The following is a 22,401-nucleotide window of genomic DNA, read 5'->3' as shown; positions in this document are numbered from 1 at the left end:
ATTTCTGTGTAGAAAATGTGTATGATAAAGTAAATAAGAAAAATAATAGTGAACATGATGTAATAAATAAAATGGTGGTTTCATGTTAAAACGTGAGAATAATAAATAACAGTAAGGGGTAGGGAAATCATACGTGAGTGAAGAATCATGGGTGGTCATTAGTTTGGGTGGGCACATGTGCTAATTATACCGGGGTTGGGGTTCTTGGGAAGGAGAATTCACAGGTGAGTATCAGTGGGATTAGAATAAGAGAGTGAGGGAGATATAAGAGACTATCTTATTAAAAAATAGCTTGACAGAGGCTTTCCTGTTACATTGCCAAGTTAGAGACTGCACTGTGGGAGGGAGACTGACTTGTTAATGACTATAAAGGGAGGCCTGGAGTGAAAATGAGGAAGGAATGATAAAGGAGGGCCGGGCATGACAGTGTGGAGAAGGAGACACAAGAGGGGTTAATTAGAAATGGGGAATGGGAGTGTCTAGGAAGGGTGGGGGAAGATAGGAAATTGTGAAAGGGGAGTGGCATTACTTAAGGGGAGAGGTGGAGCCAGGAAGGGGCAGTGGAGAGAAAGAAGACACTGGAGGAGGCAGTTTTATTCACTGCTCCTCCAGCATCAGCATGGCAGACAGGACACCATCCTGACGAGGATGAGGGCTGCGGCGGCGAAGAGAGGAGTGGACTGGCTGAAGAGGCAAGTCGGGGCCCTGATATTGGGTGAGGAGGGGGATCGTGGACAGGGGAAGAGACCCATCGCGTGCGGAGGTCGCGGCCTTCGGCGCGTTTTTTTCACCAGGACCGCCATCGCGGCCCGCTCGGCAGGCAGTGAGCCCTCGGGGGGACCGATCAGCGCCCCCAGCGAAGCGGACACAGCAGGTGGATAACACAGGGCCCGGGCGGTCTGCACGCCGCAGGCCTACTCCGGGGGGCGGGGCCACGGGCCGTTATGGCGCCGCTTCCCCGCCAGGGTGTCACAGGCCTCAGAGTGAGGGTTTAACACATGGGGGCGGCAGAACAGGCAGGGAGTAAAGGGGGGACTAGTGAGGACACAGTGGCCACCGGAGGGGGATTAGAGTGGCCAGCAAGGCTGCGGGTGGGCGGGGGCTTAGCCAACAGACTGGCACATGGACAAAAGGATGGCGGTGGTGGTCACAAGCAGGCTGGTCGGTGTGCAGCCAGAGTGACTCCTAGTGGCGGTGCAGGGAGAAGTATAGCAGCAGGAGAGAGTCGGCCCTTATACGATCAGATCTTCACGGCTTCCGGGGCCTCTTCACCCGGGGGGCTGACAACGCCAACCGTCAGGGAGCAGGACGATCGCTCGGAAGGGGAGGTGTCCGATGGCGAAGAACAACAAGTGCCAGCAGGAGAGACCAATCGGAGGCGGTGGGGGCGAGCTCCCAGACAGCCCGGTGAGTCCAGCAATGAGTTACCTTTGACTAAGGCATTACATGACTTGTTAGGGGTCGTAACAGCGGGTATAGTGGGGATAACGGGGGGGGGGTCTGATCAGCAATTGGCGGCTCCAAGGCCGGCCAGTTCTGGATCAGGGGCGCAATTGAAGCATTTATTGGAAGGATTGCAGAATTTTGGTGGGTAGATTTGAACTGGGACAGGAACAGCCGCCACAGGTGGCCCCTTGGACGGGAACGGTAACCGGGGAAAGAGGTGCTATGGCGACTAGGGTAAGGGTGCAGAGGGTGCCGGACCCCTCGGGGGCGGCAGCAGAAGGAGCGGGGCAAGAAAAAGGGGGCTACAGAGGGGGCGGCAACAACGGCCAGAGTGGAGGTGGTGAGTATTGCGGATGCGGCGAAGGGCGAGGTATACGTGTGCTTTGAGGGTCCACTGGGAACACACTTAAAGCAGGAGGTTCGGGATAAGATTGTCAAGGTTGAAATTTAACCTGTGATAGGGTAACACCGGATAATTCCAAGAAAGGGGATGAAGAAAAAGGAGGTACAGGCTGATTCCGCGGACGTTTACAAATTGTAAATTTGGGGGGTTCTGTAAGTTTAAGCACGAGTGCTTCAAACCAGGGAGGCGTCCCAGCGAGCCTGCACATGGAAGGGACAACGCCGGAAAGGAGAAAAGGAGGCAGCCTTTTCCAAGTAGGTATCTGGACAGGGTAGCGGCGAGGCTATTGGTCACGGGGTTTTGGGGAAGGTTTTCGCATACCATGTTCATGGGCAGTGGTTCCACCACTGACAAGAAATTAGAAGGATGCATGGGAACAACCGGGGGTAGTGGGGGGAAAATAAATTGGCGAAGGAAGTGGCTTTGGGTCGGATGGGGGGCCGTTTGCGGATAATACCTATACAGGATTTAGTTGTTTCAACTTGGGGGTGGTGCCTAAGAAGGAACCGAACAAGTTCCGACTTATTCATCATTGGTCATTTCCTAAGGGGGGTCGGTGAATGATTTTATTGATCCGGAAGCATGCACTGTGTTTTACACGTCATTTGACGTGGCAGTACGGTGGGTGAGGAAATATGGCAAAAGGGGCACTGAGGGCAAGTCGGACATAGAATCCGCCTTCCGCTTGCTTCCGGGCATCCGGATAGTTTCCGGCCGTTGGGTTGTTATTGGCAAGAACAGTTTTATGTAGACAAGTGCTTACCTATGGGTTGCTTCATTTATGGTGAATGTTTGAAGCATTTAGCTCATTTCGGGAGTGGGGTGGTTAGGGATGTGTCGGGCCTAGATTCGGTCATATAGTACTTGGATGACTTTCGGTGCTTGGGCCCCCCCCCCCCCTGCCCCCGACGTGTGTGCGATTCTGCTATCCACGTTGCAGCACTTCGCGAGCAGGTTTTTTGGAGTGCCTTTAGCAGAGGATAAACAGAAGCCCCGACGACGGAACTCAGTTCCTTGGGGGGATAGTGGTAGACGTTGAAACAATGGAATGTCGCCTGAACAGAGGTAGGTTGGAGCACTTATACAAAGTAATTCGAGGGATCCACAGACTGCGGTAAGTCCAGTTGAGGGCTTTGCAGTCGTTACTAGGTAAGTTGACTTTCGCTTGTAGGATAATCCCAATGGGGAGGGTGTTCTGTCGACGGCTGTCGGCAGCAACGGTAGGGGTCATGGCAACTATGTATTTGGTCAGGCTTAATAGGGAACACCGGGAGGACTTGAAGGTATGGTATGAGTTTCTGGAGTTGTACATCGGCAGATCGGTGTGGATATTGGGCCCGGTGAGTAACTGTGACATGGATTTAACTACAGACGCGGTAGGAGCTACGGGTTATGGGGCGTTTTTTTCAAGGGCAGTGGAGTGCGGGTCCTTGGCCGCAAGTATGGGTGGAGGCAGGGTTCGCGTAACCTGGTGTTACTGGAACTCTTTCCAGTAGTACCGGCGGTGGAACTTTGGGGGTGAGGCTTGTAGGAATATGAAATGAGACTGAATGGTGCCAACAAGGGGGTGGTCCAGGTGATCAACCGCATGTTGGCGTCATCACCACATGTACTAAGGCTATGGCGTAGGTTGGTGTTGAGGTGCTTGGGATTGCACATTTTCTTTTATGCTGGTCACATACCTGGAGTGTATAATACACTGGCTGATGCACGGTATCGCTTTCAGTGGGACAGATTCAGTGAGTTGACCCCGGGCGCAGAGCAGGAGGGAGTCCCTTGCACGGATTGGATCGGGGAGCTGGCATTGGAGCGCCACGGGATGGATTCGGCAGTCAGTGAGTGTAGCCACGTGGGCGCATTATACTAAGGTATGGAAGGAGTGGTTGTTAATGGTACAGGAGGCCAAGATTGGTAAGGACAGGGCGGAGGTAAGGTTGTGGGTTTTTGTATTTGTGTCTAGGAGCATGGAACGTGGGGAATTGGTTTCTGCCATCGAGCGGAAGATGGTAGGCCTTCATGATTTTACAACTGATGGGGGAAGAGGACGCAACAAAAAAGTTTGGGAAACAGGCGTTATAAAAAAAAAAAAAAAAAAAAAAAAAAAAGGGGGGGTTTTTCCGGTGGGGTCACATGAGATTGGTTATGAGACGGCCTGTCACGTTTGCCAATCTGAGGGCCATGTGTGGGATGTTGTGTTCAGTATGTATCTCAAGCTATGAGGTCTTACTGTTTACTGCAGTGTCTTCGCTGGCATTTTATGTCTAAGGCATAAAGATGGGTCCTATCTATCAAAAATTCCTAATTATGTCGGTGTTCAGCAGATGCCTTTTCAGGGCAGGCTTGGAGGGGAAACAAAACGCTTCACACTCCTTCCACATAGGGGCGGCTACCGAAGCTGCCAGATGTGGGTAGGATGAGACGGCGGTGCGGAGGAACGGGAGGTGGGAATCAAGAAGATTCCGCATTAAAAAAAAAAAAAAAAAAAAAAAAAAAAAAACAAATTTTAAAGAGAGAGAACAAGGGGAGGTAAACCGGATTTACGGGGTGTTTTAAATGAGGTTGTCGGTATGTGGGGGATATGCTGGAGTATTGCTACCTGGATGTTTTGTCGTCTCCTTTCAGATGGAGGTTCCACACGCCTCATTTTCAGATGGAGGTTCCACACGCCTCATTTTCAGATGGAGGTTCCACACGCCTCATTTGGATCCTCGGTCATTTCTAGGTTTGCTGGGATTGGGCATTTCGCGGAAAGAAGCTTATTTGCGGTGGTTGGGTATGCTTGGTATGAGGTGGGAGAGAGTAGTTTGTGAAGTGGTGTGATATGCAAGTTGGACAGACCTCCTGATGTTTTGGTAATCCATGCAAGGGGTAGTGGCTTGGGGGGTACGTCCGGTCAGGGAACTGATCACAGACATCTAGGCTGATTTTCTGCAGTTAAAGGCTGATTTTCCGGGTACTCTGCTGATATGGTCGGACATATTTGCCCGGACAGTTTGGAGATGGGCTAGATCAGTGACTAGCATTCAGAAAACATGCATATGCATGAACAAAGTGGTGGGGAGGTCGTGGTTAATAATGTAGGTTTAGTCATTGGGCATCTAGAATTAGAGACCAATGTTGGGCTCTATTTGATTAAGGATGGAGTTTATCTTTCAGATGTGGGGTTGACCTCTAGACTGGGCTTGCAGGAAGGGATTCAAAGGGCCCTGTGGGTGTGGTGGTGCCTTCAAGAGTAAGTTGGTCACTCTTTCAGGCTGTGGCGGAGTTGCTTGTTGGTCTCTGACGGTGGCAGTAAGAAGTTGGTAATCCAAAAAGGGGTGGGGGGCTCATCGGTAAGATCAGCCCCTCCGGTGTATTCCATCATGGTGGATGGAATAAGGAGATGGTGGCACTGCGGGAAAGGGGGTGTCTCCGAGCGGCTACAGCGGGAGGCCTAACGGTTTTCAAAATGGTACCCGCAGTGCGTGGTGGTATATATATTTGTTGGTATACATATTTGGTAAACAAGGTGGGTCGCCGGCAGAGACCAACGAACTGGGAAAAATGTTATGGTATGGGTTGTATGTTGATTTGATAGTGGAGTTATCTGGTTGGTTTGTCTAATAAAAGCTGTTATGGCCATTTATACTCCAAAACAAGGTGTGGACTCAATTATTATAAGTGGATATTAAAGTGGGTTGGAGTTTAGGTGCATAACAGTTAATTCTTGGGGGTCATTTTGACTACACTGGTCAAGGGAGGCCCGGAGTGAAAATGAGGAAGGAATGATAAAGGAGGGCCGGGCATGACAGTGTGGAGAAGGAGACACAAGAGGGGTTAATTAGAAATGGGGAATGGGAGTGTCTAGGAAGGGTGGGGGAAGATAGGAAATTGTGAAAGGGGAGTGGCATTACTTAAGGGGAGAGGTGGAGCCAGGAAGGGGCAGTGGAGAGAAAGAAGACACTGGAGGAGGCAGTTTTCCCACCCTCCCTCCCTATATATAGATATATAAAATCAGAGGTGTATACAATGTATGTTGGGTGTTTGTTATGATTTTCTTTCTGTATTTCAGGTGGAAGACGGTCGTCATAACAGCATATAATGGGTGTTTACAGAGGGTGGCGGAGTTGCTTGTTGGTCTCTGACGGTGGCAGTAAGAAGTTGGTAATCCAAAAAGGGGTGGGGGGCTCATCGGTAAGATCAGCCCCTCCGGTGTATTCCATCATGGTGGATGGAATAAGGAGATGGTGGCACTGCGGGAAAGGGGGTGTCTCCGAGCAGCTACAGCGGGAGGCCTAACGGTTTTCAAAATGGTACCCGCAGTGCGTGGTGGTATATATATTTGTTGGTATACATATTTGGTAAACAAGGTGGGTCGCCGGCAGAGACCAACGAACTGGGAAAAATGTTATGGTATGGGTTGTATGTTGATTTGATAGTGGAGTTATCTGGTTGGTTTGTCTAATAAAAGCTGTTATGGCCATTTATACTCCAAAACAAGGTGTGGACTCAATTATTATAAGTGGATATTAAAGTGGGTTGGAGTTTAGGTGCATAACAGTTAATTCTTGGGGGTCATTTTGACTACACTGGTCATGTGCAAGACCTACCTGTTAGAGCTTGCCATGTAAGAGACCTGGTAAACAAGGGTTCCTACTTCCTTAGAACCAGGGCTTTTTTTTGTGGGAATGCAGGGGAACGCAGTTCCGGCACCTACAGCACTCAATGTAGATAATGGCATGGGATGCTGGGGTGTGCTGAAGGGTCTATTGATGCTTGCTGCTGAAGGATCTATTGTTCCTGGAGGGAATCTATTTTTGCATGGCAGTCTAATGTTGCTGGGGAGGTCTATTGTTAGTGGGGGATCTATTGTTGTTTGGGGGTGGTCAATTGTTGCTGAAAGGGATCTACTGTTGAGGGAGGGGCCTAATGTTGCTGGTTGCTGATTATCTATTGTTGCTGGATGGCATGAAATATTTTTTGAGTGGCAGGCTATTGTTACTGGGGAGATTTATTGTTGCTGGTTGGGCTATTGTTGCTGATGGGCATCTATTGCTGTTCAGGGATGGGTCTATTGTTTCTGGCTGCTTGAGAGTCTATTGATGCTGGACTGGCTGCTAGGAAAACTGTTGCTGCTGCCAGCGTCTATTGTTGTTGGGGTCCATTGTTGATGGGGGTCTATTGTTGCTACGGAGGGCCTATTGCTGCTGGCTGTGGGGGGGGGGGGTCTACTTTATTGCTTTTCTTGTTATTAGAAAATTCCTTACAAATTACTTAGCACCACAAAATTTTACTTGGTTCTGTATTCTCTAAAAGGGGCAGTACTGGGAGGTGAGTAGGGGGTGGAACCAAGGGTTGATGCTCGGAGTTGGGGGGTCTACTTTATTGCTTTTCTTGTTATTAACAAATTCCTTACAAATTACTTAGCACCACAAAATTTTACTTGGTTCTGTATTCTCTAAAAGGGGCAGTACTGGGAGGTGGGTAGGGGGCGGAGACAAGAAGTGACTCAGAAGAGCGGAGTTCCTGCAGCTATTCTCTGGAAAAAAAAAAAGCCTACTACCGGCACAGTGACTAGCGGCTCATGAAAAGCTCCCGATCGCTTCTTATGATCGGGAGTTTTCCGATCATGTGACCGCCGTGACAGCCAATCAAGGCAGTCACATGGTCACAAGCCCCTGCCAAACCCCTAAAGGGCTGGCAGGAGCCGGTGTAAAGGGGTTAAAGGGAATCTGTCAGGAAAAGAATACTGTATATGCTATTGTTTTTTAAAGTGCAAGTAACAGGCTGTCATTGTGATCCTGGTTCCACTTTTCAGTTGGTCAATAACCCAGAACAAGAAAGTACATTGTAGGTAAAAGGTAAGGATGGCATCCTTGATTGGTGAAGTAAGGGTAAGGAATAGGATGACATCACTGCCATTAGGCCAGCTTTGCCTGCATGCTTAATGGCAGCCTTTTGCCGCGTACACACGATCGGATTTTCCGAAGGGAAATGTTGGATGTGAGCTTGTTGGCGGTAAGTCCGACCGTGTGTATGCTCCATCGGACATTTGTTGGCGGACTTTCCGCCAACAAATGTTGGCTAGCAGGTTCTCAAATTTTCCGCCAACAAATGTTTGTTGTCGGATTGTCCGATCGTGTGTACACAAGTCCGTCGGACAAACGTCCAGAGTACAAACATGCATGCTCAGAAGCAGAAGCGGCCGGTCTTGTAAACTAGCGTTCGTAATGGAGAATTAACATTCGTGACGTGGCAAATTATGAAATCTTAAAATGCAGCGCACATTCTCTTCTTCTTTAATGGGATAATAATGAAGCTGCTTTGCTGGTGATACCGATGAAGTTATTGTAAACGATTTTTCAAAGGCTTTTTTTTTCCAAGTGATATCAAGAATAATAATAATAGCGCTAAATGAAAAACGCAAAAAGAAAAGCGCGAATCAACACTCACCAAATTTCTACTAACACAAAATTAGCAGAAGGAGCCCAAAGGGTGGCGCTAAAGAGCAGAAAAAACACGTAGTACGTCACTACGTTCGTAATTGGTGGCCAACATTTGTGTGACCGTGTGTATGCAAGACAAGTTTGAGCCAACACCCTTCGAACAAAATTCCACGGTTTTGTTGTCGGAAAGTCCGATCGTGTGTACGGGGCATAAGTATTGCTGACTAAAGCAGACAATACTATACAAAAGGGAGAACCAGCAGATTGTGTATTCTGGTATTTCCTGCCCATCTGGAGCATTTTACTGCACAGGAAATAAAGCAGGAGCAAGTGGAAGATCATTCTTGAAAATCACCACCTGCTAGCCCTAAATAAATGTCCATCTTTAGCACAAAAGCAAAATTGGCAAAATGTATTAGAAAATATCTAATTTTGCATCCGAACTGACTGATAAAATGTTTTTTTTTTTAAAAAGGAATAATTACTCAAAGGCCTCTACTCAAAGTCATTGGAAAAATGTTTGTTGCATAAAACTGCACTTACTTTTTACAACCTGAAGAGTCAGCACTGCAAAGTTCCTCCAGCGATCTTCCTCTCTCCTTGCTGCATGTCTAGAGTTGAAGGATGACTTCTTAAATATTAGAGGCAACAGGGCTAACACAAAATTCTGACAGAGGCTAGTGTTGAGAAATGAAACAGATAGAATAACATCACTTAAAATTCATCCTTTTGGCAACAATGCAAAGGCATGTTTTAAGGAGGCTTTCATCCTCTGCCCAAAATATATTGAATACTTTTAAGAGACAGTCTATTAAAGGATAACTGTAGATTTAGTGACCATGTACAATCTTAGAGCGCCGCTCAAAATGGGAGGAAGACAAATCTCCGTTCCGGTGTTCAGAATGTGGGAGCAGGCATCGTCGCACTCATTTAGGAGTATAGACATATATAAAATGAAGACGCCCCTCAAACCGACCCAGTGCTTCAGATGTAAAGGTAGCTGTGTATGGCCTGAGCCAGCGCTGCTCCAACCACGTCCCCTGAACTCCGTGACCAAGTCCACACATCAAGGGACGTGGCCGGGCAGCGCTGGCTGAGGTCATACACAGCTACCTTTTACATCTGAAGCACTGGGTCGGTTTGAGCAGCGTCTTCATTTTAAGCACCTCCATAGCGGGCCATAATAAAAAGATGTCCTCAGTAGGGGATGGAATACCGGGGTTATGGAATATTGCTGCAGCTATAACCCCGGTATTCCACCTCCTACCGAGGACGTCTTTTGATTATGGCCCGCTAAGGAGGTCTTGAAAAGAAGTATTGTTTCTTTCAGCCAGCAATTCTCAACCGATAAAAGTGGTCCGAGCAGTGGATTCACCCCCGGATCAAATATAGAAGCAGTGGGAGGGGTCACCCCCACTCCCACCTGGCGGATCAGGAAGCCCAAAAACCAATCCGGCAGTTGCGGCTGCTGGTCACAGAGAGGAGCAGAGGTAAGATGGCTTCTGCTCATCTTTATGGCTTAGGAGGACCGGCGTGACATCATGACGTCACGTCCGGCCCAATTTAAAGAAGGCTATTTTTTTTTTCAAGGCATTAGATAAATGTTTTTTTTTTTTTGTTTTATCTAATGCTTTACATCAGGGATATGCAATTAGTGGACCTCCAGCTGTTGCAGAACTACAAGTCCCATGAGGCATAGCGAGGCTCTGACAGCCACAAGCATGACACCCAGAGGCAGAGGCATGATGGGACTACAGCTGGAGGTCCGCTAATTACATATCCCTGCTTTACATTGTAGAGGAGAGATTTGGGGTCTTATTGACCCCAGATCCCTACATAAAGCTCGTCACTGCATATTTCTATCACAAGGTATGTTTACATTCCTTGCGATAGCAATAAAAGTGATCACATTTTTTTTTTAAAGGGACAGTGTAAAAAGAAATGTAATAAAATAAATAGTAAAAAAAATAAAAAAATAAACCGCCGCCGTCCTCACAGTGGTGAACGCATACATAGGTCACGCTTACATATGTAAACTGTATTCAAACCACACAATGTGGGGTATCGGCCCGAACGTCAGATCGAGAGCAATAATTTTAGCACTAGATCTCTGTAACTCTAAACTGGTAACCTGTAGAACATTTTAAAGCATCGCCTATGAAGAATTTTAAGTACCATAGTTTGGTGCCATTCCACGAGCGTGCGCAATTTTAAAGCATGACATGCTAGGTATCTGTTTACTCTGTGTAACATCATCTTTCATATTTTACAAAAAAATTGGGTTATATATTGTTTTGTTCATTTTTAATTCATTACAGTGTATTTTTTCCCAAAAAATTGCAGTTTAAAGGAGGACCATATTAAAAGTACAGTTATCTTACAAAGAAGCATAAAATACTGCAATCCTATTAAACAAACCATCTGCACAGGACAATATTTTCATTTTTGATAGAAGCTGGTTAACCCACCCATTTGCTAAATCTTTAAACAAGCATAGGTGAAGCCTCCGCATTAGAGTAAATTTCTACCCACTTGTTACAACTCTTACCTGGAATTTTAACTTCTCTTGCAGGATTTTGCATCTATTTGTTAATATATAGAAAACAGCAGGATGACTAGGACTCAATGGCAGGGTTAAGGAGATGGGATTTTGGAAAAATATTCTTCATACAGGAGCCTCAAGGAAAAGAAGAATCCAAAAGATAATGTTTTAAGTCCCCAGTGTGTATAACTGGTATATCTTTTTGGGCAAACTCATTTTTCATTGGCTCTCTGAGGATGCTTTTATAGCTTGCATGAACAAGAAGTGTATTTAATTATTACCATTGAATGGTCCAACAGGGCTCTGCAGCATATGGTATCCAAGTTGATGTCTCTATAATACACAATTGTAATATAGAAATTTATGGGGAGAAGTAGTAGTTTTGTTATCTAATATGATGTATAGCTGACTAGACCAGGGACCATGATCATGGGGTCAGGGCTGGATTTATAAGGGGCAATTGCAAGGGCCCCCTCTATACCAAAATTATAAAAAACAATATAAAAATTATAGATAAAATAATAAAAAAAATATAAAATGTATAATAAAAAAACATATTTTCTTTTATAAAATGTATCTTAGGAAGTAATATTTTGCCGGCCATCATCTGTAAAACCCTGGACTGGTATGTTGTATCATTTTTCAAAAAATAATTGCCGGTTTAAGCAAACCACACATAGAGCACTATGACTGTGTGTGTGTGGGCATGCGTGACCTCAGTATGACATTCTGTCGTGCATTGTAAAAATGTGTGACTGTCATTGAGAATATAAACCAACAAGGTCTAAGGCCCCCCCCAGGTCTAAAGCTGGCTCTGCGTGGGGTGATGTATATAGTAGTTGCCTTGTCTTCCATGATATATAGCTGGCTGTACTTGGGAGCATAGAGGATCATGGAGTGAGGTACACAGTAGTTGGACTCCCATAGACTGCAGAACCCATGACCCATTTAGTGTTTTTGGTTTAGCAGAAACATGTAGACCAAATATTTTATCTCTCCTAGTGAGCAGTTATGGGGATGATGACGAACTAACCACATCTTCAGACAGTGATGAAGAGGTGTATAAGCAATTTCAAATTTCAGTGTCGCGTTCTCAGAGCTTTCGCTCCAACGTATCTGAAAAGGCAACACAGGCTGGCTCTGACAGCAAGCCAAAGTTCAACCGCTTGCTATCAAACCATGAGGAGCTGAGCACAGAGGCTTCTGAATGTGAAGGTATCGCTAATGGTAGAAATGCTTTGAATCTGCAGCACTCTCACATTTACAGAGCATGAATTTAATTATATTAATATTTTCTTTTTTGCAACTGCACTTTTTTCTTAATTTGATCATTTTTTTTGAACATTGTATACCTTAGTTTCCGTATATGCCAAACTATAATGTTAATTGCACTTGCATGAATATATTACTTTGTTAAAGTTATATTAGATTATTTTTTTAGCAATTAATTGTAAAATATGCTGGCTTGTTTTTCTTTTTTTAATTCCATTATTTTTTTTTATTTTTTATATTTGGTGGTATAAAGCACTGCAGAAAAGGTATAGGTTTGCTTATTAGGATTAGAGCTGCATGTCTTTGTTTGCTTCTTTTGGCCATTTCAATTGCTATGAAATAATAGGTGATGTCTTGTCAGAATGCATTTACCGTATTCTTTTGTTTTATCTACCTAAATTCCACCCCCAGTTTGATAGACCGTGTCCACTTTTGGTAAATTGCTTTCTAGCTATGAAACTTGAGTCAGTGTTTTGATATGAAACCCATAGTGCTGTACAAGGAGCCATACATTTAAATATTAAAGTAAAGCGCATATATGATAGTCTGCCAATACCATTAAGACAGCACTTTTGTTGTATTACCTGGTGATCTTGGCAGCAGAATCTTCTTTTAGAATGAAATCATTGCAGTGTTGTGACCCTTTGCAGCTGTTGTAGCTGCTTGTAATACAACAGTGCATGAGAACTTTAAGGCTAACCTTTCACCTTTTGGGAAAAAATAATAAAGGCACATATTTTTTCAGGAAAAAAAGTGCATTTATTATTTTTTTCTGTGGATCAGGGCCAGGGTGCAATGTCAGCTTCCTGCAGACAAGTCCTACAACTTTCAGCCCGTACCTCCGATACAAGCTGAGTGTTTACAAGCTGAATGAGCTATGAATGGGCTCACCAGCGCCCTCACAGTTCATTGAGAACTACAAGCCGTCGGCTGCAATGGCTGACTGTACTCGCAGTGCTCTCATTCACAGATTGCTGCGCCCGAAAGCAGTGCTACTTTATAAAATGTGACAGCGGGTGCAGTGTTAATTTTGGCAGCAAATTTTGATTTAATTTTAGTCTTAGGACTAAAATGGCATTTTAGTATTAGTCCCATTTTAGTCTTCTGCAAGTGTTTTTTTAGTTGTAGTGGTATTTAGAAGACTAAATCTCCAGTAAATTTTAGTCGACTAAAATCGAATGTGTTTAGTTAAATAACACATTATTTAAGCATTTCTCTAGAATTTCAAAACTCATTATACACTCCTGGAGTAAAAAAAAAAGCAACTGATTTTGTATTATTTATGGTTTGAACAAACTACACAGACAATATTTAGCCGTTATATATTGCTGCACAGTGCTGGATGGTGGTCTGGAGGGATGGCTTGTAATGCACAGTGCCCTGGATGCCACTGCCAGTGGTCAGAGGAAGCCTGTAATGCACACAGAGTGCTCTGGAAGGATGGTGGTCTGAGGGGAGGCCTCAGGCCTGCTGTAATTGTAATGTACTACACACTCGCAGTCTGCTCTGCTGTCTGCTTTGGACGCGGGCGCCTGGTGGTTGTCTCGTGAGTCGGGACTCGGGAGTGGGACAATCTCATCGGGACTCGGGAGGCCTGGCTGTAGTGCACAGACAGTGCTGCTCTGGTCTCTGGCAACTCCCTTGCTCTGTGGGAGCGGAAGCAGGCGGGGCTCTGTGAAAACCCGAAGTTAGTTCACAAGGGTAAATGTCCCTGCTTCACATTTTCGTCGTTAACGAAAACGGATTTGATTTCCGTCACAGTTTTCGTCAATGAACAAAAATCTGCTGTACATTCGTTTTCATCACTGTAAAAATGTCGCTGACGAAAACTTTGACAAAAATGGTTTTGTTGATGAAATTAACACTGATCGGGTGCAGGGAGAAAATCCCCCACCTGCTGTCACCGGGAGGGGGGATTAAGGGTGCAGGGGGGAAGGTCAGGAGCATGTTACACTTTACACTCAAATTATGGGTGTAACACGTAACATGCTCCAAAAGTTGAAATTATCCTATAAAGTAGAATTAAACCCTCAGTGCTTTTAGTCTAACACATTGAGCACAATAAAATGAACATGCCCCAGTAAACTGTTACAATTCTTACCCCAGCACTTGAAGTTTACAAATTTCAGTGCTGGCTCTTGTTCTTTCGGTGCTGCTACCCTGAGCTTCCTGTTTTCACAGGAAAGAGTTAACAGTGCAGCCTGGAGTTAGTCTGTTGGCTTAGATAAGGGAGGGGGAGGAGGAGGGAGGAGCAGGGAGCGCCTTGCCCCTGCTATGCTACAAGGCTGCCTGTTTCTATTGATGCAAAATTTGTAGGAAGACACACCTCTAGTTCCTGTATGTAAGGGTGGCTCCATAAGTTGCTGCTAGACAAAGGAGCCACCCTGAAACAGGAAACCTTAGGCATTGGGCACCAGCCCAAACAAGGGATAACAGTTCAGGGAGATGCATACTCAATAAATGATTAAATCAGCCACTGAAGGTGCTTTAAAAAACGGAGGTATTACTATCACGTTAAAGAGGAGTTCGCCCCCCCCCCCACCACCACCACCACCAAAAAAACTAAAAGTCAGCAGCTACAAATCGCAGTGGGAGTCATGCTTGTAATGGTCAGCCTGGCAATGCCTCATGGGACTTGTAGTTTTGCAACAGCTGGAGGGCCGCCAGTTTGAGACCCCTGCTTTAGAGTTTAGATGGATTTCAAGCCCAAGCAGGTCAAGTGCTTTTGCAGTAGACCTTTTGTGACTGCCAGTTTCCATCTACATAGACACATTATAAGACTGAGCTTCGTGCTAAGAGTAGATGAAGTCAAAATCAACATATTTGGCTGGTGAGACAGATGGACAAAAATTGATTTTTAATTCATCATGGGGTACAGCTGAAATTGGAAACTTTACCAGACTTTTCCCAAAGGTCACTAATACCTTTAATGGTATGTTTGAGCACAGTGGACATTAGGAGAGTACAGGAACTGAAAACACAGTTGTGAAATAAGACTAACACTTTGTCCACATGTACATTATTCTAATATACCATGTCATAATCATGTCGTCTTTTAGATTTGGATGTTATTAGTTACCAGTCATATAACGAAGATGGCGTATTGGTTCACTCTCGTGCACCATCACAGGCTAGTGACCTACAGGATGGTAGACTGGAGGCTGGGTCCACCTCTAGCAGAAATCGCCAAATTATTGAAGGTCAGGAAATGGAGACTGGCTTTAGCAACAATGCGTTTGAAGATCACAATGATACAGACAGCTCAGAGGTAAGACACCAGATTCCTGTTCATGTGTAAACATATAATAGATCATACAGGGCTATGGATCTTATTGGTAGTCGGTTGATACAATCAGTGAGTTGTTGAAGACAGATACTGCATTTTTGGCATAAAGAATACCATTCCTGAGATCACAATGGATGCAATGCATACTAGCACATTATTGCAGGGAGTAGATTTTCTTTGGGTTTTTTTTTTTTTGCAGTTTTTTTTTTTTTTTACAACTGCATTAAAATGTATTTTTACTTTCTTTCAGTCCTTGTGAGTACAAAAGGAGAGAGGTAGAGTATTTCCATCAGGGACAGACAGCAGTAAAAACAGGTCAAGGGGGTTTAACCCCTCACCACTCTATCCAAAACTTGAAAAACAAAAGCTGGCTTTAGATACACTTAAAGTCACTGACCATGAACAAGGATGTCAATCAGAAATTGTTTTATCACTTGCCCAAAGGAAAGGGATGCAATTCAAATTACAAGTAATAATAATATTTGATTAAACACAACCTTTTTTGTAAATTATACAGAACATTTTTTGTTCATTATCATTTTTAATCCCCATGAATCTTTTATTATCTTATTTTTATTCTCATGTAACCCTCAAGTTGTCATGCTATGTGCCATCATGATTACTTAATTTTTATATTTGTCATCATTTTGTCACATTGTCATATAATGAATCAAATCGGTATTAAACCCAAAACCAAAAATGTAATTCTTAAATATTGCAGCCTATCAATCCTCAGATGTGGAGGCCATTTTTTGCGATACAGCACTGTGTCGTTTTAACTGACAATTGCGCGGTCGTGCAGCTTTTTATTTTTTGCGCTATAAACAAAAAAAGAGCGACAATTTTGAAAAAAAAAAAAAAACAATTATTTTTACTTTTTGCTATAATAAATATCCAAAAAAAAAAATGTAAAAAAAACTAATTTCTTTATCAGTTTAGGCCAATATGTATTCTTCTACACAGTTTTGGTAAAAAAAAATTGCAATAGGAGTATATTGATTGGTTTGCACAAAAGTTATCGCGTCTACAAAATAGGGAATAGATTTATGGCAGTTTTTATTTATTTTTATTTTTTTATTAGTAATGGCGGCGATCTGCGATTTTTAGCGGGACTGCGACATTCCGGCAGATCGGATGCTTTTGACGCTATAAAAATGCACTGATTTACTGTGTAAATGTCACTGATAGGGAAGAGGTTTACACTTGGGGGACGATCAAGGTGTTAAATGTGTTCCCTTGGAGGTGTTTCTAACTGTGGGGGAATGGGACTGACTGGAGGAGGAGAGAGATCGCTGTTCCTAATCACTAGGAACAGCAGATCTCTCTCCTCCTGTCAGAACGGGGATATGTCTGTTTACATTGACAGATCCCTATTCTGGCTCTCTTTCCCGTGCAGCTACAGCGATTCGCGGGAAAGAGCTGACCTGCCGCTGTATAATGACGGCGGCTGGTCGGCAAGTGGTTAAGCTTCTTTTTCCTCTGCTTTCACATGGTGATCTGGCCAGTAACACACCTCCTGTATTAGAGTGCCTCCCACTCTTGATCAAACACAGGGAGCACCTTTGGACAGCAGCATTGTCCGTCTGGGGGGGGGCAGATTTCGATACACCAACAAATTGAGGCCAAACTGCAGTTTACACTGCATTTACAGAAGAATCTTTTGGGATAAAGATTTTATATGAATAAATAACAGCTGATCATTATACGCACCCCTACCAGTGGTAAACACTTAACACTTTATTTGCAGGAGAGCTTGTTTTGTTGAAAATTAACAACATTTAGTTGGCAGGATCACCAGGTGAAACAATCGAAAATAAGCCTAAAAAAGAAAACTAATGCAGCCCTCACATCTAAGAATAGGTGAGCTGCAAGATAATCATGCCCCGTACAAACGATTAGAAATTCCGTCAGAAAAAACTTGCATGCTCGGAAACAATTCGACGCATGCTCGGAAGCATTGAACTTCATTTTCTCGGCTCGTCGTAGTGTTGTACGTCACCGCGTTCTTGACGGTCGAAAGTTCAGAGAACTTGTGTGACCGTGTGTATGCAAGACAAGCTTGAGCGGAATTCCATCGGAAAAACCATCCAAGATTTTTCCGACGGAAATTCCACTCGTGTGTACGGGGCATAAGGAAGGTTAACTAAAACTGGAGCAAACAGAATCTGGAGCAGCTGTACATAGTAATTAGCTTTAACCACTTCAGCCCCGGAAGGATTTACCCCCTTCCTGACCAGAGCGTTTTTTGCGATTCGGCACTGCGTCGCTTTAACTGACAATTGCGCGGTCGTGCGACGTGGCTCCCAAACAAAATTGACGTCCTTTTTTTCCCACAAATAGAGCTTTCTTTTGGTGGTATTTGATCGCCTCTGCGATTTTTATTTTTTGCGCTATACACAAAATAAGAGCGACAATTTTGAAAAAAACGCATTATTTTTTACATTTTGCTATAATAAATATCCCCCAAAAATATATAAAAAAAACATTTTTTTTCTTCAGTTTAGGCCGATCGTATTCTTCTACATATTTTTGGTAAAAAAAATCGCAATAAGCGTTTATTAATTGGTTTGCGCAAACGTTATAGTGTTTACTAAATAGGGGATAGTTTTATGGCATTTGTATTAATAAATTTTTTTTTACTAGTAATGGCGGCGATCAGCGATTTTTATTGTGACTGCGACGTTATGGTGGACATGTCGGACATTTTTGACACATTTTTGGGACCATTGTCATTTATACAGCGATCAGTGCGATTAAAAATGCACTGATTACTGTGTAAATGACACTGGCAGTGAAGGGGTTAACCACTAGGGGGCGGGGAGGGGTTAAGTGTGTCCTAGGGAGTGATTACTAACTGTAGGGGGATGGGCTGTGTGGGTGACGTCACTGATCTCTGCTCCGATGACAGGGAGCAGAGATCGAGTGACACTTGTCACTAGGCAGAACGGGGAGATGCTGTTTACAACGGCATCTCCCCGTTCATCCGCTCCGTGAGGCGATCGCGGGTATCCCCGCGGCGATCGAGTCCGCGGGACCCGCGACCCGACTCACGGAGCTGCCGGCCGGCGCGCACGCACGGGCACGGCGGGAAATTCAAATGGACGTACAGGTACGCCCATTTGCCCAGCCATGCCGCTCTGCCGACGTACATCGACGTGCGCCGGTCGGCAAGCAGTTAAGCTTGAAGTTTAGTTTAGTTCTGAACACAAGTTCAGACTAAACTTTGGCTGTTTGTCCCAATCCCAAACTTTTTACTGATGTGTACTAATGGTATTTTTACTGCCACTATACAGTGGGGATGGAAAGTATTCAGACCCCCTTACATTTTTCACTCTTTGTTATATTGCAGCCATTTGCTAAAATCATTTAAATTCTTTTTTTTTTCCTCATTAATGTACACACAGCACCCCATATTGACAGAAAAACACAGAATTGTTGGCATTTTTGAAGATTTATTAAAAAAGAAAAACTGAAATATCACATGGTCCTAAGTATTCAGACCCTTTGCTCAGTATTTAGTAGAAGCACCCTTTTGATCTAATACAGCCATGAGTCTTTTTGGAAAAGATGCAACAAGTTTTTCACACCTGGATTTGGGCATCCTCTGCCATTCCTCCATGCAGATCCTCTCCAGTTCTGTCAGGTTGGATGGTAAATGTTGGTGGACAGCCATTTTTAGGTCTCTCCAGAGATGCTCAATTGGGTTTAAGTCAGGGCTCTAGCTGGGCCATTCAAGAACAGTCACGGAGTTGTTGTGAAGCCACTCCTTCGTTATTTTAGCTGTGTGCTTAGGGTCATTGCCTTGTTGGAAGTTAAACCTTCTGCTCAGTCTGAGGTCCTGAGCACTCTGTAGAAGGTTTTCGTCCAGGATATCCCTGTACTTGGCCGCATTCATCTTCCCTCAATTGCAACCAGTCGTCCTGTCCCTGCAGCTGAAAAACACCACTACAGCATGATGCTGCCACCACCATGCTTCACTGTTGGGACTCTATTGGACAGGTAATGAGCAGTGCCTGGTTTTCTCCACACATACCGCTTAGAATTAAGGTCAAAAAGTTCTATCTTGGTCTCATCAGACCAGAGAATCTTATTTCTCACCATCTTGGAGTCCTTCAGGTGTTTTTATCAAACTTCATGCGGGCTTTCATGTGTCTTGCACTGAGGAGAGGCTTCCGTCGGGCTACTCTGCCATAAAGTCCCGACTGGTGGAGGGCTGCAGTGATGGTTGACTTTCTACAACTTTCTCCCATCTCCAGACTGCATCTCTGGAGCTCAGCCACAGTGATCTTTGGGTTCTTCTTTACCTCCCTCACCAAGGCTCTTCTCCACCGATAGCTCAGTTTAGCCAGATGGCCAGCTCTAGGAAGGGTTCTGGTCGTCCCAAACGTCTTCCATTTAAGGATTATGGAGGCCACTGTGTTCTTAGGAACCTAAAGTGCAGCAGAAATTTTTTTGTAACCTTGGCCAGATCTGTGCCTTGCCACAATTCTGTCTCTGAGCTCTTCAGGCAGTTCCTTTGACCTCATGATTCTCATTTGCTCTGACATGCACTGTGAGCTGTAAGGTCTTATATAGACAGGTGTGTGGCTTTCCTAATCAATTCCAATCAGTATAATCAAACACAGCTGGACTCAAATGAAGGTGTAGAACCATTTCAAGGATGATCAGAAGAAATGGACAGCACCTTAGTTAAATATATGTGTGAGTGTCACAGCAAAGGGTCTGAATACTTAGGACCATGTGATATTTCAATTTTTCTTTTTTAATAAATCTGCAAAAATGTCAACAATTCTGTGTTTTTCTGTCAATATGGGGTGCTGTGTGTACATTAATGAGGGAAAAAAATCAACTTAAATGATTTTAGCAAATAGCCGCATTATAACAAAGAGTGAAAAACTTAAGGGGGTCTGAATACTTTCCGTCCCCACTGTATATGAAAGATTTATTGTTGTCAGTGGTTGCTAACAGAGTGGTGGGTGTCTACCTCCCTAGCAACCAGTCATGTCATCCAGGCCCATTAACTTATCAGCCAGGAATCCCAAGCCATACAGTGCCTTTAATGCCGCGTACACACGAGCTGACTTTTCGTCCAGACTGGTCCGACAGACCGAGTTCGGCGGACAATCCGACCGTGTGTGGGCTTCATCAGACCTTCAGCTGACTTTTTCTGTCGAAAATCTGATGGACTTTAGATTTGGAACATGTTTCAAATCTTTCCGATGGACTCGAGTCCGGTCGAAAAATCCACTCGTCTGTATGCTAGTCAGACGGAAGAAAACCGACGCTAGGGCAGCTATTGGCTACTGGCTATCAACTTCCTTATTTTAGTCCGGTCGTACGTCATCACGGTCGAATCCGTCGGACTTTGGTGTGATTGTGTGTAGACAAGTCCGATTCGACGGAAGTCCGTCGAAACTCCGTCGGAAGTTCGTCAAAAGTCCGTCAAAGTCCGACGTGATTCAGTCTGTCGAAAGTCCGGCCGTGTGTACACGGCATAATAAGTATTCATACCCCGTGGAATTTTCCACATTTTGTCATATTACAAGCAAAAACGGAAATGTATTTTATTGGGATTTTATGTGATAGACCAAAACAAAGTGGCGCATAACTGTGAAGTGGAAGGAAAATGATAAATGGTTTTCAAAATGTTTTACAAATAAATATGTGAAAAGTGTGGCATTTATTTGTATTCAGCCCCCCCCCACCCCCGAGTCAATACTTTGTATGACCACCTTTCGCTGCAATTACAGCTGCAAGTCTTTTTGGGTATGTCTCTACTGGCTTTGTACATTTAGTGAGTGACATATTTGCCCATTCTTCTTTGCAAAATAACTCAAACTCTGTCAGATTGGATGGAGAGCATCTGTGAAGAGCAATTTTTAAGTCTTGCCACAGAATCCCAATTGAATTTAGGTCTGGACTTTGACTGGTCTATTCTAACATGAATATGCTTTGTTCTAAACCATTCCATTGTAGCTCTGGCTGTATGTTTAGGTTCATTGCCCTGCTGGAATGTGAACCAGTCTCAAGTCTTTTGCAGAATCTAACAGGTTTTCTTCTAAGATTGCCCTGTATTTGTCTTCATCCATCTTCCCATCAACTCTGACCAGCTTCCCTGTCCCTTCGGAAGAAAAGCATCCCCACAACATGATGCTGCCACCATCATGTTTACAGTGGGGATGGTGTGTTCAGGGTGATGTGCAGTGTTCATTTTCCACCACACATAGCGTTTTGCTTTTAGTCCAAAAAGTTCAATTTTGGTCTCATCTGACCAGAGAACCTTCTTCCACATGTTTGCTGTGTCCCCCACATGGCTTCTTGCAAACTGCAAACAGGAATTCTTATGGCTTTCTTTCAACAATGGCTTTCTTCTTGCCACTCTTCCATAAAGGCCAGATTTGTAGAGTGCACGACTAATAGTTGTCCTGTGGACAGATTCTCCCACCTGAGCAGTGGATCTCTGCAGCTCCTCCAGAGTTATCATGGGCCTCTTGGCTGCTTCTCTGATTAAGGCTCTCTTTGCCCGGCCTGTCAGTTTAGGTAGGTTGGTAGGTTTGCAGTTGTGCCATACTCTTTCCATTTTCGGATGATGGATTGAACAGTACTCCCTGAGATGTTCAAAGCTTGGGATATTTTTTAAAACCTAACCCTGCTTTAAACTTGGGATATTTTCAAAGCTTGGGATAGTATTTTATAACCCAACCCTGCTTTAAACTTCTCCACAACTTTATCCTTAACCTGTCTGGTGTGTTCCTTGGTCTTCATGATACTGTTTGTTCACTTAGGCCCCATTCACACCTCAGCATTTTGTAGCTTGAAGCCCAAAGCTCCAAAACGCTGGAGGAGAAAAAAATCAATTATTCTCTATGGAGATGGTTCACACCTCCACTCCAAATCGTCTGAAGCCAAACGCCTGAAACTCAAAAAAGTTCTGTAGCTTTTTTTGTAGCTCAATTCAGGCAGATTTGGGCGTTTTTCTGCTTTTTTACATTGGTGACCTTTTGACCTGTACAAAATCGTGGCAAAC

At 44.3% G+C, this 22,401-nt stretch overlaps 1 protein-coding gene and 1 long non-coding RNA gene across 4 annotated transcripts in view; one reads left to right on the top strand and one right to left on the bottom strand.

Moving 5' to 3' along the window:
* The window catches only part of LOC141116869 (uncharacterized), a 151,885-nt gene that overhangs the window by 9,440 nt on the left and 120,044 nt on the right, over nt 1–22,401 (bottom strand). The window contains exon 3 of the long non-coding RNA XR_012237063.1: nt 8,818–8,951. This is a non-coding gene — a long non-coding RNA (uncharacterized lncRNA). The remainder of the gene's footprint in view (nt 1–8,817; nt 8,952–22,401) is intronic.
* The window catches only part of SYT16 (synaptotagmin 16), a 202,174-nt gene that overhangs the window by 120,466 nt on the left and 59,307 nt on the right, over nt 1–22,401 (top strand). For 2 of the 3 annotated variants that reach the window (XM_073609345.1, XM_073609343.1), the window contains 2 exons: nt 11,819–12,031; nt 15,148–15,356. In XM_073609345.1, coding sequence (XP_073465446.1) covers nt 11,819–12,031; nt 15,148–15,356 — 422 coding nt within the window. The remainder of the gene's footprint in view (nt 1–11,818; nt 12,032–15,147; nt 15,357–22,401) is intronic. The other variant, XM_073609344.1, reaches the window with a different exon arrangement.

This window comes from Aquarana catesbeiana, linkage group LG13, assembly GCF_042186555.1.
Source record: "Aquarana catesbeiana isolate 2022-GZ linkage group LG13, ASM4218655v1, whole genome shotgun sequence".
NCBI lineage: Eukaryota > Metazoa > Chordata > Amphibia > Anura > Ranidae > Aquarana > Aquarana catesbeiana.
The sequence above is the reverse complement of the archived record's forward strand: the minus strand, read 5'-3'. Positions and strand labels throughout refer to the sequence as shown.